The sequence below is a fragment of the Phoenix dactylifera genome, chromosome 3 (genome assembly GCF_051530095.1).
Source record: "Phoenix dactylifera cultivar Ajwa chromosome 3, Ajwa_hap1_PhDact_Kaust_v1.1, whole genome shotgun sequence".
Lineage (NCBI taxonomy): Eukaryota > Viridiplantae > Streptophyta > Magnoliopsida > Arecales > Arecaceae > Phoenix > Phoenix dactylifera.
In genome coordinates, this window is record NC_143192.1 from 52136754 (window position 1) to 52154599 (window position 17846).

Genomic DNA, 17846 nt, shown 5'->3' on the forward strand with positions numbered 1-17846 from the left:
TATGTTCTCTAAAGGGTCAGTGAAACCAAGCACCAATAGTGACCAACTGATTGAGATAAGGATGACAAAAGAATTTCTAGATACAATGCCATGGGTCGCTCAACCTCAGAATGAATGAAAGAGGGAACTTTGGCTTGACGTAAGGAAAGCAAGAGCAAAGAGAGCGGGAAAGGGGCTAATTGGAGAGAAGGATTTAATGAAATGTTGGAGTTGGGGGGATGGCACCAAGGTAGTCATTTTCAGAGCTTACTAGAATGACTACTACCTAGGGCATGCAATGCTTCATTAATTGTGAACATCACACATAACAGAGAACAAAAACTTCATTCCATATACCATATTTTATCTATGACAAAAGCAATCTATAACAACTTTATGGGCCGAATCTGCTCTGATACCACTCTGTCACGCTCTGAACCCAGTACCCGAGTCCGATACGCGACCGGCCGCAGTGCCCTAAAGATCATACAAGGCCTAAGATGAACAAAAATCCGATAATTCCATAATTAATTTAATTAATTCAAATAGACAAATCTAATATGTTCACATAATTAAATTGGTTCAATTACAAAAAATTTCGATATTCATCATTATCGAAGTAAACTATCGAACTAACTGATGATTTTAACACTCGTACTCGACGCCCGATCTATCCATGTTTATGCATTCTGCAACTCTGAAAAGAGAAAGAAGAAGGGGATGAGCTTTATAGCCTGGTCAAAGGTCAAAACGTCTTGATACCCACGTAAGCGTCATTTTTAGTTATTAATTTGATATTTGATCTAATCTATTTTGGAAGATATAATATCAAATAAATTTAATTCATTTTTTTAATTAAAAAAATAAAGATTTCTAGATCCAAACCCCGGCCCAAATAGGTTCAGGTGCGTTCAAGTTTTGCCGCTTCGGGGGGAACGCGCCGAGTGAAATTGACGCTTTCAAATGATCGGAAATTTATATGCTGTAGGAATTGACTCCGATTGCACTCCATCGGCTTCTCTCTCAAGTCTCAACCCACTGGCGCGTACTCATTAAAGTTTTGGGCGCAGCGATATCTCCCGTCCCAGCTGACGGTGATCTCGATCAAGAAACGCAAGAAACGCTAAAAAATCGTCCCCATTCCACCACCATTACCTCGTTTCTCCGAGCGGCAACAATGGCGTCCGGCGAAGAAGACGGGAGGAGCGTCTCCCGATGGTCAGAACTTCTATCTCACGACATCTTGGGCAACATCGTCAAGAAACTCACCCGCGTCTCCGACTACCTCCGCTTCCGCTGCGTCTGTAAGTCCTGGCGCTCCGTCGCCGAACCCACCAATCTCCCCCCTCACCTCCCTCTCATCATGCTCCGCTACCACCCCTCCATGCAACGCCGTCCCGTTCTCAGCGTCTCCGCCGGGCAGATCCGCCTTGTCTCCATCCCCGAACTCGTCAACAAGGTAATCCTCGCCGCCTCCCGCGGTTGGCTTCTTCTGCTCGACGTCGCCCCCATGGACGGACGTCTTTTCTTGCTGAACCCCCTCACCGGAGCCGAAATCCAGCTCCCTCCCACCGATCGTTTCCTCCACCGGAGCGGCTACGAATTCTCTCCGGCCCATGGGAAGTTTCTGAGGATCGGGCATGGCACGGACTCCGCCTTGGATCTCCTCCATTACTCGCGCATTTTCCCGTGGGACGCTTTCTTGTTTTCGAGCCCGAACACGGCCCCGACGGATTTCATAGTGGTGATCACCGAGTGCTATGCTGACGACGGTCGTTTGGCCGTCTGTAAATTGGGAGATGAATCATGGACTGTGTTGATTACTGGTTTATTCTGCTCGCCCCTCTCTGTGGCGCACCATGAGGGGAGCCTCTATATGATTGGCTTGTTCCGCAATGCTTCGGTTTGTGAAATTGCTTCCCCTTTGGACCCTGCGCCGTTCAATTTGCCGGATATTGATGCTGAGGGCGTTAGCAATCTGCGTTTTATCGCAACATCTTCACGTTTATTCTTGTTTGCTTGTTGTAATCGGCTTGTCCATGATTCTGATGATGAAGATTCTGATTATGAAGATTCTGATTTTGAATTTACTACTCATTTTAAAATATACGAGTTCATGGCGGGGAACCCTCCTGAATGGTCTTCGATCGAGAGCCTTCCTGACAATGCAGTGTTCGGAACATCTCCATCACAGCTGAACTTCATTATTTCTACCAGGGATATTCCTGGATGCCAAAATGATTGCATGTACTTTAGCGAGTTTGGCAGCTGCACATATTGGTCATATCCAACCAGCCGTGCTTTTGACATAAAAGTGCTCGACCTCAAGACCAACAACTTTGAGCCTTTATTTTGTCTTCCCTGGAAATCAGTCCCCAAAGAGTGGATGCCTGCTGTTTGGGTTGAGCTCAGTCTCTGCCAAATGCTGTCTTAAAGTCCAGTTCAGGTAATGCTTCCAGATGATCTCCTATACCTCAATTTACTTGGAAGTCTTAGTTAAATATCTCATTAGATGCAATATATTGTTACGCAGCTTCCTAAATATATTTTTAAGGAAAAAGGTTTGAAAATTGATTCAAAACTAAACTTGTACTTTGAGGCTATCAGTGGAAGAATGAGTCCTTAGTATAAAAAATACAGGGGCCAGACATTGATTCATATTAGATAAATGCATTGATCCCCCTCCCCCTTCTCATTTTCTCCCTTTTTCTTCTAGATTTGTTTTCCCTCTAGGATTTAATGACTTTTAGATTTCAGAATATGAGAAAGAACGCAATTTTGAAATCTCCAATGATCGATGTAGTTTAGCTTTTAATGTGTATTCACTGTTTCATTTATGAAAGTCTTCATGCTTGCTAATTTGCATTTACTAAGGGAGGAAATCTGAAGTTTTGTATCTTTCATCGGGTTTCAAGATGTTGGTTGATTAGATCTTTTGTTAAGAAAATATTTAATGGAAATACTCTTTGGAATTTGAATATTTTGTAGGATGTTTCTGTGGACATAATTTGTAGGACGTGAATATATGAAGAAAAAGTTTGAACCAAGTTATAAATATCCCACATCATGCTCGGTCATGCCCTTGTATCTTTATTTTTTATATCCAAGCCTTGGGGTTAAATGTTAATTTATAAAGAATATAATGACTCATTTTTAATTTGAAAAGTTACTAAAGGTAAATTTTGATGTAGAATGTTGGAGCACCAAGTTGGGCTTACATAATGACTCAATGCAAACAACCTTATGCCCTTTAGGATACAAATTCAGGGTTTTTATTTGAAATAATTAATGCTTCTGCTCTCCAAAAATAATAAAAAAAAATAGATAATCGATGCTTCATTCAGTTTCTTAATAGTTCTTCAATTGGTGTTAATTCCATGTTAATCTGATACTGTCATCATTAATGCTCTATCATTGTGCAGGAGATTTGCATTTGTCACAGTATTATGTTTTTTCTTTATATTTTATCTTCTTTTCACTTGATTTTACTACACAATTGTGGTTTATTTGGATGCATTATTGTGATATCAAGAGGTGTCTCTCATCATCTGAATTGCTTGATCATTTCCATGCAGTACACTTTGCTGTCCAACTAATCTTTTTTCCATTTTGTTTCCTGGAAAATTGGAGCAGAAATTGCTGCTTTCCTGAAGGAAAAGAAAAAGAAGTATTTCAGAAGATCGGGCAGTGAGTTGATTGACGGTTTCCTGCAGTGGAGTTTCGACATGTTGATCATAGGCATTCTGCTAGGTGAAATAATGTAGTAGTTGTTGCTGTTGTAGGATTCTTCCATCATGTCTGTAGTCCATTATAAACTGAAGTAATCCAAGGATTCTGACAAATTATTTCTTTTTTCTAAATAGTTTTGCCATAAGTCGTCGCTACCATTTAGATTCAAATTTGTATACAATACAGGAGCATAAGGGGTATAGGTACATGCTGGTTTTACTTCTATTGATTTTCTTGACCATTTACTTTTTGTTAAAATGTATGCTTACTTTCTGTAGTTGTTTAAAGCTTGCTTGTTTTATTTCTGATTAAGTAAATTATTTAATTCGTGAGTAAGACATACAACAAGGTATAAGAAATCTTATAGCAGAATAATTAAAAGTTTCTTAGTGTGGAACGACATAGTTCTTTCGATGGATGATCAATCCAAACTGATTCAGGAATGCAAACTAGCTAGCATGTCTTGACTAATCTTCCTATTTTTGGTAAGTGCCTTGATCGGCCGGTTCATGAGTTTGGAGTGTTTGCAAAGAACTTGTAAATTGCTATATTGACAGGTAGAAAAACTGAATGCAGAAGGTAGTAGTTTCGCCTTGGCTCCAGGGAAGTAGAATTAATCATCAACCCTGATCGAAAAGTTGATGTTGGATCTGTCTGATGGGTGCTAGTCCAACGTCGAGGCTCACGTGGAGGTGCCTTTTCAATTTCTCTGGTTCCTATGTTCTTTCTATGGCCACCTGTCTTCATCCATGCGTTTTGAGTGTATCTATCTTCTCAAATTCATTTTAGACGCTCCTTGATATCTATTTTGGTGTTCTACTACTTCTCATTTGGCTCTGCCTGTAACCACCAAGAGTTGTTTGGGTGTTGCTTTCTCCATTGGTTCATTGTTTTGACCTCATGACTGCCATCATCACTACAAACATCAAATGCAACTACCTTCCTTTCCTAAGTATTCATATCACTAGTGCAAGCATTAGGTTAGGTTCGTCTTTAATTTCCACTTGTCTCAAATGACCGAAGTCCATTAGTTTCACAACACCGGACATGGCTCCTATGGTCTCTAAGCCCTAATTTTCCTTCATTTTTCTAATCCAATGTGGAGTTAGATGGGCCGAAGAATCATGAAAATCTAAGTACTCATGTTCATTCTTCTCATAATCCTTGGATGTTAAATGTTGCACTTGTGAAAGGAAGACCTACCTCTCTTGGCCATCACATGGAGGAACTTCAGGCTGCAAAGCTAGGGCCTCCATCAGCCTTCACAACAGAGTATGTAATGATCCCCAACATGGTATCATCAATTCTAGTACTTATTGTGCATGCATCCATAATTTGAGCCTATCCTAGGCCATCTTCTTTATCTTGTCTATATTTTGAGACTATCCTATTACAGATAGTTGTTGATCTCGCCTACCAATGAATTGGACTGGTTTTTGTATAACTATAACCCGAGCAGAACTGTCCTATAGCTGCTCTTGCTCTGCTCAAGGTTCTCAAAATTCAACATTGTTCTGATCCCATTGCTGTGCTCCACACAGTCAATGCCATCTCAGTTGTTTGTTAGTTTCATTCAGAGATCTATATGCAGTCATCTCCTTGCCCTTGCTCCTTTTGGCGTTTTTGCTGTGATTACCAAGGCCGTCTCAATGGTGTGTATGAATACCTAAATATAATGTTTGTCTTAGAAGTGAGGAAGTCCCTCTTGTCTGTTTCTAGTATTTCCATATTGCATTCTTTCTGTTAAATATAGCTTCAGATAATTATCTCTTGAAAAAATTCAGACATTTATTACAATTAGAACCTCTTTCCTAATTACTCCTCCATCAATATCACCATGTAATTAATATCTCTAGGTGATCGATTCAGTCTTCATGATGTCGCCCTTGTTACCCATCCAAAGCATACCTCTAGCATTCCTTGATATTAAGGACCTTGGAATCTTCACCATGTCCTTTGTTCTTATTGTTGCTTGTTTCTCAAGGTACATGTTGCGAGGAAAAATAAAACCCACTTGATTAAATGGGACTGTCAGGCTGATATAAGCAATCTGTTGGAGAATTTAACTAAAAGCTTTTTTCTTAGTGATGGTAAGTTACTTCAGTTTTATCCCTTTTTTGGCTAGTTGCTCCAGTTTTATTAGTATCATTACTTTATGGTAGTATTTTAAGCAACTCCTAGCCCAATATCACAGACATTGTTGATTTGGTGAGTTAGCTTGTCATGTCATTCATTTAATTCCTATGTGGCCCTATTTCATGATTTTGAATACCTTTGTCGGACCAGCACTCTCCTCTTCTCTTTTACCCTCCTTTTGTGATTTTGAGCTCACACTAATGCTAGTCTTGTTGGAAATCCTACTAATTAATGCTTTAATATGGGATCTTTTATCTCCCTTGGATATTGGCATATTTATGCTTTCACTTCCTTAGGTCCATTCTATTAAGTGATTTGTGGACTATGATTTGTATTACACAAACTCATAGTCCACAATCCAGCGATAGTTCAGGAGCAAGGTGCAGATATATTGGACTTTTTTGTTGGGAATTTTAAACATAAAGATGAGACTGCAAGCATGCCACTTGTATCTTTTAAAGGATGTTAATTGAGGGACTACGTGATAGATTCAAGTGAGAAGAACAAGAGAAGCCAAGTATCTGGAACTGTGCAATACTCTTTAAGATATGGCTCATGGTAGATATAAACATACAAGGAATATGGTTACCATGGTGAGAATACCAGAAGACCATAAGAAGGAGATATACAATACATAGACTGCATATGTACACTCTTAACACCTCCCTCAAACTCACGGTGGATCATAGTTTGAGAGTTTGCTAAGAAGGATAGAGAATCTTGGCATGGTATGTGACTTCGCGAAGAAGTCCTCAATCTGCTGTTTAGAAAAGATAAATGATAAGAGACTAGAGAGAGTGTCCCTATAATGTAATGATGTCGACTGAAATGGTAATCAATTTCAATATACTTGGTATGTTCATGAAACACCGGACTGGTAGCTATCTAAACAGCACTTTGATTGTTATAATAAAGAAGGGAAGGCATGTCAATGATAACCCCGATATCAGCAAGCAAGCATTTTCGCAACCAAACAACCTCTGCAGTGATGCCAACCATGGCTCAATACTCTGTAGCGGCACTCGAGCGAGAGACGGTGTCCTATTTCTTAGCCTTCTAAAATATAAATCTCTAAAGAAGAGACAGTAGCCAATAAGGGAGTGAGGATTAGTAAAATCACTAGCCAAACCAGTATCAGAATATGTCCAAAATTGAAGCAAAGAAGAGAGAGAAGAAATACGCTCCAAGTAATGGTGCCATGCAAATAGCGAGTAATGTGAAGTACCGTAGAATAGGGAACTATTCGTGGAGGGACTACTAATTGACTGACCATATGGACAATATAAGCAATATCTAGTCAAGAAATAGTTAGAACGAACTCCCAATAAGCTAAAGATAGCGAGTAGGATCAAGCAAGGGCTTCACCATCATCTGGACAAAGCTCCAACTGAAGCTCAATAGAGGTAGGATAGGTCCAAGAGTCTCAAGTATAGGTCCAAGAGTCTCAAGCGAGCGCAAGCAATAATATCCTCATTGTGTTTTCTCTGAGAGAACAGATAATCTTGAGGACTATATTCAACCTTGAGCCCCAGAAAATAAATAGCAAAGAGAATCAAGATCTTTCATTTCAGTGTTGTTGAAGAAACTTCTCAAAAACTGCCCACACACATTCAAATGCATTTGAAGCACATCTACACATGTATGTATTCAGACATAAATGTTTTTACAAGTTTATCTTTTCTTGTGTGATCATGTATACATCTATTTTTGTGTAGGAGTGCCATAGTTTTGATAAAAAAGAATTTTGAATATCAAAATAAATGCCAGACACTCTGTTACTTCTTCACTTTATATTGTTTAGGTAAATCCACTGATGTATGTATAACTTATTATTAATTTATTATTAGTTGGACCTGCAGCCTCAAAGCTCAATATAGTCAACAAAGCCCTTACTTGATATAGTATTGAACTTGATGCCTACTGCTGTAAGTTCCATCCTCACGTAAAAATATGACATGGATAGGATTTGATAATACTTGAAGAGCCAATGAATTTCATGAACTATCATTTTGTGCCCAAAAAGCCTTGTAGGAATGTCACACATCACAAACATGGAGCTCTACGCAATATAATATAAAACATATTTATGGACTTCTGAAAAATATTTCTTATTTATATAAAGCTGGCAATAAGCAGCGATGTACATATATTTTCTCTGAAGCATATTCTGTGAGCTGAAAAAGTACTTGATTTGCTATAAAATACTTCCCAAAATTTTGAACTTATTTTTTAATTTTTAATTTTTGTGTTGCATTTGAATATGTTTCTTGGTCCAAGTGCTTAAAGATGAGACTCTGTTTGTTTTCTCCTGAATAGGAAAAGGTTATAAGAAATCTAACTTGCTGGTATCTTTGTGCCTGTACAGATCACCAATCCCATATCGCAAGCCAACAGACATTATAGTCGGAAGACCAATTGAGATCAGGCAAAATTTGAAAACATATTTTTTTGAGTCAAGTACACATCATTATTAAAATACATAAATTAATTACTTAATTATATTATAAATATAATAATAACAATAAAATAATAGTAAACAATATATATATATATATATATAACATACATAAGGTTCTTTTACAACTACCTTAGTATTGTAGACAATTATCGATAGAACATATTGCTGAAATAAAAAAACTAGTTTCTTATATACTAGAAAAGTTTCGAAGCATAGTACTATGAGTTTTGGATCAAAATTTGCTCAAGATTGGACTGGGGTATCATGATCCAAATTGAAAGACATGTAATGCCGGTAATTTTCGTCATGGCTGGGACGGGGTTGATTTCAGATCAGTTCTCAATTGGAAGCTGGTCTATCCGATCTACTTGCAGCCCTGCCTTCCTCTCGTCCTATAGGCTATACAACATTGCCCCACCATTGCCAAGTAAATAGCCCATGTTACCAACCTCCATTAATAAAAGGAACATGATCACACCTACGCAGCTCCATGTCATAATTTCTCAACTATTATAACCCAAACACCTGCAGCAGCCTATCCATCAGTCCTATCACAAACATAGTGCATTCTTTAACGAGCACACTTAACTGAAACTCCTCTCTTTACAAAAAGACGAGACACGAGAACCTGGTGCTATGAGCCGGGGAAAGGAGTGGTTCAGGTAGCAGCACTCTTAGTAAAAAAGGATAGGAGTAGGTGTAACCATTTCCTTCAAACATTGCCTTTGAATCAGCCTCTCCTGCATTCCACATGCCAAGTGCCAGCATTAACTTGGTGCAATCTCATTAAGCTGGCAAAAAGCCATAACAACGTAAGAAAGATGATTTAAAAGATGTGATGCTGTTGCATATTCAGCTTCTGTTGCAGTGCTACTGCTATTTTTTGATCTATCTTATTGGTTAAGGAAGTTTCTCTGATGGTATGCGTTTAGGAATATCTGAGACATTCCTAACTTACAAATGCGGAGATGTGAACACAATTTAACTTCTCACTACAGTCCCAAACAGTCATTACAAATCCACTTACTGAACAACTTACGTAAGCCAACGAACACAAAATTTATCACTTCAAAATATCCTCCGCTGTGGTTTTGGCTAGAAACCCTGAGTAGGCTTTCCACTCGGGGGTTACTCCAAAGAAGGCTCTTTTTAGCTCAATGTCCTTGTAATAATCCAATTAGAGTTTAAACTTTTACCATAGATCAAACGAGATGCTACAATTGGAAGTTCAAAGATGATTGTCATTTCACCAATCAAAACACAGAAATAATTATTAGAAATCCCGCCTATTCCAAAATCTACCCTTCAGCAATGCATTCGTTACGATGCACACATAAGGCAAAAAAAAAAAAAAATGTTGGATTGGCAACAAAGTACATGTTAAGAGAAAAATAACCATCCATCTCTATGTTTTTTTTTTTGGATACTTTTGTGCTATGAAGATGATAAATCCATACCGTATTATTAAAGGAGAGAGAGGGGAATATACCATTTTAAATTTGATCTATTTAATTTTTTATTAGAATACCCTTAGCTCCTCATATCTGCCAAAAAAAAAAGATTAAAATATTAGATATATAATATAGGTGCACCTTAAGTTATTCTTTTGTCTCTATTTCTTATCTACGCAAGTCTTTCTAGATATCCTAAATTAGTTAGATTTTATTAGTTTAAAACAGAAATCTCTATCCATCTCTATTCCACATTCCCAACTAGACTTTCTTAGAATTTAAAATAAACAAAAATATCCATACTTTTTATCTAATCCATGGAGTTTATCTTTCTTATCAAGAATGAAAAGTTTATTAGATGCATATACAAGCAACAAAGTCATTTTGATCACCCGTCACGCTAGAACTTATTTGAAAAATGAATATGGACAAAACCTAAATCACATAACGAAAATGTAAAAAAGTTGATAAAAGATACCAAAGCATCCTACACATCAAAATACACATCGAAAAAACAATCATCCTCTCGCAAAGTAAAGATGGATAAAACATGACAAAGTACCAAGCTAATCAAAACAAGCCATCCTCTCGCCATAGTCTAAGCATTTGATTGTCAGACAGCATTGAGCCATTCATTGGCTTATTTAAAAAAATCAGTGCGAATAAGATTTTTTCTCCAAAAAAGTTAAAATTTCTTGACTCAGCGAAATGTCCCATCATCCTGCATAATCCCTGAATACTTCATACAACAAAAACTGACCTAAAATTCTGAAATCCTTCTTATGAATGTCCTGTATGAACTTTCTGAGCTTCTGGAGACATGTTAGAAGAGCTTGTCATGTGGTCTTATTCTGGTTCGTATTCAAAACATTCTTCAAAAGTACAAATATAATAATATCAATGTCTTTCATTTCATATCAGGCTATGATCCATACATGCCAGCCTTTATGCCCATAGCACTATTATGGTGAAATGCATAGCAATCCATTATTTATAATATCACTACTATGCTACCCTAATTCTGGTCACAATGCTAGTTTTAACACGCATTCTCTCATCTTTGTAAGCTTAGTTTTTAGAGGCTTCACTTCTTGACGTACACTCTCCTCTTCAGGCAAAAAGCCTTCGAGATCCCTTCAGTTAATTATATAGAAAGAGAAAAATAAACATACATTAATCAAAAGCAAGAATATGCTTATCACCTTTGATAGATGAAAAGTCTAGTGGTAAAGAAATCTTGATGCAATGAGTAACCAACGAGCCATCATATACTCACCTATTGATTTGTCACATACGTTGCCCATGTCATGCATTAGTTTTCTATAAAACAAAAATGATTGTGTTTATAATTGTATTCATCAAATGAAACAATCCATCACAGCCAACTTGAGTACTTGATGTGTCATTACACACGAGGCTAATAATTTGTTAGCATGTCTCTAAAATTGATTAAAAATTAATATGCTTTTGAACTTACATACATGCAATAACAAGTTATAAAAATAATGCAATGCCCATTTCCACATAAGCACGTACTTTTCCCCTACTGATCTGTCCAGCCCTCTCTTAAGAAGCCTTGCCATCCCCAATTATCTTTATTCCTTCTTTATTACTCACTACTACAATAAGCTTCCAATGATACATGGCTCCGCAAAGATATTGTGCACTCGCTAATACAATCACTTACAATCACATACCAACAATACATTGTATCATAAGCATTATTTTGGTGCTCTCATTACAAAATTCTTTTTATGATACAACGGCCTCTTGCCCCAGTATATCATAGCAAAAACTAGGTTTGTTTTCAAATCACATTGCCTTTTGTTTTTTGTAAAAAAAAAAAAACAACCACAATGTCTACAGTCTTGAAGACAATATTTTGTTAAAATTTTAATTAATGAAGGAAAACAAAAGAAAAATTAAAGGAATAAAAGCATAACCATAAGAAATATTGACAGTAATTAACATCTATAACCTCATTTGAAATCTTAATACCATTTTCTTTAATATAAGAGAAAATGAACCTTCCCTTATTGCACTTGTAGATTGGAAGCTGGGAGGGTAAGGTTTTTGGTTCAGATCAGACCAGTTAGTCCTCAAGAAAGACACCTAACAAAACATGTTTATCATTAAATCAAGCAGAAATGAGCAACATAGATGAGAGAAGAAGCAAAAGAACGACTAGCCTTTGGTGGAAGTTTGGCGCATGACAAGGGGAGATGATTGTTGGAGAAAGGTACATTGGACTTGAATTTTTAAACAAAGAGCAATGGAAAATAGGAGCGACAGGGCCTCCCTTGAGTCATGAATATCGTCAGTCGGTACAATCTACGTTATTCTGAATGTGTAGTCTTGGCCCAATCCATACCAATAGGACCACAGACCAATGTCAAAGAATAAGTCAACTATTATCTTTCTGCAGCGATGCACTTTCCATGAACTTTTCAGCCAATTGCTGACAGCAAATATTAGGAGCTACTAAAGAGATAATCATGCAATTTAGGAAGTCACCCCAAAATATTCTAGGAGACAAATAAAGAACCCTTTTTGTTCTTATGCCAGCAGATATATTAACTGATGACACATATTTACCTTTCCCACTGATGGTGAGATTTTCCTTGCTAGTACTTACTTTCTCTTTGGATGCCAACCATGTCTTCTCCATTTTACTTTTTCTATATGTTCTTCTGACCAGCCAAAGACATCCCAAAGACATCACCAAGAGAAGAAAAGTAGCTGACTGTGAAATTTGAGCTACCTTACTTGAGAAAGATGAAATTAGGACCAGAAAAAATGTGTATTGCTAAGGCTAGAGAATCCACCCATGCATCTAGCCAGCTGTTTAATAACATTTGTTTGCTATCTCTTACATACATAATAAGTGACATCAAACTTCATTTGTTTGCTATCTCTTACATACAAAATAAATACAAACATCCAATACATACAAACCCGTGACACACACAAAATAAAACAACTCTCTCAGGCCATCACTGACCGTGGAAAGTATAAAGTTCGACACACAAGTCTCAAGCATCATCCAAACTTCATTTTCCCAATGAACATCATTCACATCTCATTTTCCCAATAATGTTGTCAAGAAAATTCTAATATATATAGTGACAAAGCATGCCAAATACTGGTAAACCTCATCAGCCTAAGGAACAATGAAAATACACATCAGAGCTGCCTCTATCTTCAGAATGGCATGCACTTGTCACTAGCACCTCTATTCTACATAACCAACACCCATGCCAAAAGTTGATGAAAACTATCAAATTAAGATGCAAGAAGAACATCCATTAGTACCAGCTCTCTCTCTCTCTCTCTCTCTCTCGAATGGGATTCATTTGTGACAACATTACAAGGCCTTCCATTTTAAAAGATTTCACCATCCAGAAGTTAAGCAGCAATCATATTTTGAAAGTAATCACACAAAGTACAAGCACAAGTTAAAGCTATGAAGCACTACACATGCTAAAATTTACTGGAAATTTTATCAATAAATAACTTTTTTCCCTTCATAAATGTATTTGTGCATTTCTTAAATTACGTCCCTGTGCAACAAAACAGAATGGGTCTCACAGGTCCAACACAAATATTAACCCAAACAAAAGGAAATCTAGCTATGACCAAACATAATCAAGCTCTTGAAAAAAAGAGTGTTAAAAACAAAACAAAACTAATTTTGAGCTTAGGACCCAACAACTAGAAGCTACACTCAGCAACTTTCAAAACTTCTGGAGCGAAAAAGCATATATAATATAAAAGAAGACCCAACTCAAACCTTGATCGATGAAGTAAGGATTGACCGGTATGGATGTGGTCAGACAAATCACTCCATCATGCTACCAGCATTATCATTTTCCTCCTCTTGATCAATCAGATCAAGATCAGCAAACAGCTCCTCCAAGGGCCCGGAAGGAACATCATCCCCGCAAGCCGTTGAAGCCATCTCCGATGGCTGATAATCTTCGTTGCGGTACAAAGAGATATTAAATCTCAGCTCAGGGTTCTCCTCCAAGTCCCTTAAGAACTCCTCATGCTCGGTATCCTTCTTCTCTTCGTCAGCTCCGCTCTTGGAGGTATTGTCCACGTCCATGTCCAATCTCTTCAGTTTCCAAGGTCGAGGCTTTCCACTTCTGCTGCGGCGCTTCTCCTCGTAGCTCTTCTTTATCAGAACCGCATCTGGCAGGATGAGGCCTTTATACCTGTCAATCTCGAGATCGTTGCAATTGGCCCCATAGAGGTCATAACCTAGGGCATAATCGCCGGGATTCAAGAGGCGGCCGAGATGGGTTCGGACTGTGAAGATGGTGTCGTTCTTTCCGAAATCAGACACCCGGGCCACCTGGGCATAAGCCAGGGAGTACCTCGACCCGCCGACGGTGACCTCCGAGGACTCCACCTCGACGTCGAGCACGATGTACTCCACGAGCTGGCGGCTGGAGAGCAGGGCCCTGAAAGGGGCCCTCCAGTACCGGCTGGCATCGAGAAAGGCGGAGCGGAGGGTGAAGGGGTCGAGGAGGGCAACGGAGTTGGAGATCTTGGTGCAAATGACGAGGGGGCCGAGGTTGCCGAGGGCCTGGGCGGCCTTGGGAGGGAGACAGATGAGGTCCTCGCGGCAGATGGGGCAGATCTCGACGGAGAAGGTGTGCTTGTAGTTGTAGATGTTGCTCTTGGGGTCGTGGGAGACGAGCTGCTTATCGGAGCAGGAGCGGACGGGGACGACGCTGGAGATGAACTTGACGAACTTGACGGCGTGGGAGAGGCTGCCGAAGAAGAAGTCCAGACCACGGTCGGCCTCGGCCCTGCGGAGGGCGTCGGTGTCGGCCCTGTGGAGGAGGATGAGCTGCTCGAGGAAGAAGAAGGTGCGGCGGTGGGCGACATGCTGGCGGAGCTTGACGGCGGCGGACCACTGGTCGGGGTTGGCCTGGGCACGGGAGCACTTAGGGCAGAGACGGTCGTGGACGGTGAACTCGACGAGGTGGGACTGCTCGAGGATGGCGCCGTGGAGGGCCTCGCGCTGGACGCGAAGCTTGAGGCGGAGGCGCTTGGAGTGGGGCTCGGTCCAGACGAACTCGGCGTGGACGAAGCGGACGAGACGGGTAAGGGACTCGAGGCGTTGGAGGCAGAAGGAGAGGAGCTCCTTGGACTCGAGATCGGCGCGGACCCAGGTGTCCGGGTGCTTGAGGTACCTTCGGCACTCGGGGCAGTGGACGACGGTGGCGTGGCGGGGGAGGCCCTCGGTGATGTCGACGCGGGAGCAGAGGCAGCGCACGCACATGTTGGCCGGGTTGGGATCCATCTGCACGCCGCAGATGCAGCACAGCACCGTCCCCAACGTCTGCGCCGGCACGAACATCCCCAACGCCCCCAGCTCCATCGACGACGGCGTCGTCTTCTCTCCTCCTCTCCTGCTAGGGTTAGGGTTAGGGTTAGGAGGACCTGATGGAGATCGAATGGGTGGTCAGATAGATCAAGGAGAGGAAAGACCAGGGTTCTCGGGGTTTATAAAGTCTTGAGGGGAAAGGTTGGTTTGATTGGTCTGGCCGAGCGGTTCGAACCAACATTTGGGGGAAGCTTAAGAAGTGGACCTCCGCGCTCAACATCAGCTCATCCTCGTCAGCCTCCGAGACCACCTAGAGGATCAATGAATCATCATCGGCATCAACGGTGGGTCTTTCTCCTTGGGGGATTTGGGGGCAGAGGGTTAGGGATTTGAAAGCGGGAGAGAAGGATTCGAGAGCGAAAGAGAAGGGGTTGGGATCTTCTTCTTGGGGGGTTTGGGGAGAGAGGGTTCGGGATTAGAGAGAGAGAGAGAGAGGGAGGGAGGGAGTGGGGATCTTCTTCTTGAGGGGTTTGGCGGGAAAGGGTTAGGGTTCAATCGAGAGGAGAGAGAAAGGATTCGAGAGAGAGAGAGAGAGAGAGGTTTGGAAAAAAAGCGGGGGAGGGGGGATTTAATCCGCAACGCTTTAAAGCGTCCTAGCATCGTAGGATTCCGACAACACTTTTTAGCATCGTCTAAATCGAATTTTTGCCGACGCTTTTGGATAGCGTCGGCAAATTTTAGTGCAGTGCCATAAAGGCTCATGCTTTTTTCTAGCGTCGGCAGTATAATCTCTTTTTGCAGTAGTGGATGTTATAATATAAAGATGCAGTCACAGCATCTCTTGAGAGGTTGTGGTCAAAATGTGACAATCCTACGGTTGCTGCTGACAAAAACATGGGTTGGACCTAAATTTATCAAAATGCCACTCCAAAATTTATCAAAATGCCATCCTATTCTTCAACACTTCTCACATGTCACTAACATGCAACGTATAAATGATCTTATTCGTTAAATATGTCAAATCATCACTCAAATGAATGCTGGGGATCGTCATAAACTAGTGAAAGGGCATGGCATGCGGCATAGCAATGTAAGAGAAATGCCCGCAAGATCCGACTTTAAAGAACTTTGGTGACCGAAATCCTGTAGAAGATCATCGGAAAAATTACCCGATGGCAAAAAAAAAGTCGGGACTATTGCATTCTCATGTAGAATCTTCGGACGTTTTCTGAATTCGGTAGTCTTGCCAGATAGTCGTGGGAGCTATAAAGCCATTTTCCAAGTTCTTCAAGCTGTCTCGCCTTAGCTTGTAGAAGTTTCACACCGAAACTCCTTTCCACCAAGTTGTTCTTTCAATCTTCAAGCCTCCCGCGTGCCCAAGAAATTATAGAAGCAAAACAAAGTGTGTATTTATACGTCTTGGATTTTTCATATTTTTGAGTGTTTGAATAGTTGAATTGTGTCAAAACTTTGTTTCCTTGGTAGCCAGAATTTGAAACTTAATTAGTTGAGTCTAAAGATTAGAAGGTGCGATCTTTCAAAGTGATTTAAGATAAGTAGAAGATTATTCCCATTTTCATTCAAAATTTTAAATATCGCAAGTACATGCTGTGCATTTCACCATCCACTTCCACAAATTCAGGACTTGGGACTCATCAAAGAAGTGTGAGAATTCGGGATATGGCGACGGCCACCGTTTGATTCAGGATACTCGCAGACTGGTTCAGGAGTTGTTAGTTATCCAGATTGGTCATGTATATCGCGAGATGAACAGAGCTGCAGACTGGGTCGCCTCATATATGGCTCATCATTCTGGGGACGTCATCTGGACTAGTCTAGCAGGCGTTCCCCAGTCGTTGCTTAGTTTACTCTCTCTTGACCTGGCAGGATGTATTCAATCTTGATTCATTGGAAATGATATGCCGTTTTGCCAAAAAAAAGAAAAAAAAAAAGAAAAAAAAGAAAAAAAAAGAGAAGTGTGAGAATTTATGTTTCAGAAGTACCGAGGGAAAGCTGAGAGCATCGAAACGTTATACAGAATTAGGAAGGCTAAACTAAAAGCTAAGTAACGTCGAAATGTTTAGATGAGAGACTATATATTGGGGAAGTTGATCTTAGAAAGCTCTAGGTTCTTTCAAGTAGGATTGCCACAAAGGTTTCATTATGAAAAACTATAGCCATTGAAACGAGATCTACACCCAACTACAGTTGCTGCAGAGTAATCATAATCATCAAACAGTTTCAGCAGAGTAAAACAGGATTGCCACAAAGGTTTCATTATGAAAAACTGTAGCCATGGAAACGAGATCTACACCCAGCTGTAGTTTCTGTAGAGTAACTGTTGCTGGTGGTCCAAACCGAGAACGATTGGCACAGCGGTGTGAACGGGGTTCCGTTTGAGTTGCCTCGGTTGGAGTTGGTTGCGCTCCACCTTCCACCGGGAGACCTGCAAGCAAGCCTCGCACCACCACTGGGGTAGTGGGGGCCCTCCGACGATCAAGTCAGAGGAGATTGAAGGAGAAGGAAAGATAGTAGTAGCAAGTAAGAGAATGCTCTGGAAGATCTTGCTTACCCCCCCTTCTCCCCCCAGCCGCATATATACCAGGCTGGGGGGTCTTTCCGGGGGGTTCGTCATCGTGGGGCACGATGGAGTTGCCACTGACATGGCCGTTACAGGGCGTCGTGGGGCAGCGCTGGGTACGGCCATGACAGGGCGTAGTGGAGTTCCGCTTCGTACGGCTGTTACAGGGTGTTGCTG

The 17846-nt window shown here is 40.5% G+C and overlaps 1 protein-coding gene and 1 pseudogene across 5 annotated transcripts; one reads left to right on the plus strand and one right to left on the minus strand.

The window, feature by feature from the left end:
• Positions 1–967: 967 nt before the first annotated feature.
• On the plus strand, positions 968–3949 carry LOC148714447 (putative F-box protein At1g44080). The gene is made up of 2 exons (XM_088719005.2): positions 968–2425; positions 3613–3949. Exon 1 carries the CDS (start codon positions 1157–1159, stop codon positions 2411–2413), a length of 1257 nt encoding a protein of 418 aa, XP_088575131.2. The 5' UTR covers positions 968–1156; the 3' UTR covers positions 2414–2425; positions 3613–3949.
• A 4428-nt stretch (positions 3950–8377) lies between these two features.
• On the minus strand, positions 8378–15640 carry LOC148714448 (uncharacterized; annotated as a pseudogene). Of its 4 annotated transcripts, XR_016399989.1 has the most exons (3): positions 13544–15521; positions 11030–11073; positions 10323–10887 (listed from the first exon to the last, which is right to left on the minus strand). The product of XR_016399989.1 is annotated as an uncharacterized LOC148714448, transcript variant X3 (transcript). The 4 variants fall into 4 exon arrangements; XR_015976664.2 differs by lacking the exons at positions 10323–10887; positions 11030–11073 and adding an exon at positions 8378–9042; XR_015976665.2 differs by lacking the exons at positions 10323–10887; positions 11030–11073 and adding an exon at positions 9523–9846 and having other exon boundaries at positions 13544–15640.
• Between the last annotated feature and the right edge of the window lie 2206 nt (positions 15641–17846).

What these genes read in the sequence shown, in the direction of transcription:
- LOC148714447 (XM_088719005.2), top strand. Translation starts at nt 1,157, where the DNA reads ATGGCGTCCGGCGAAGAAGACGGGAGGAGCGTCTCCCGATGGTCAGAA.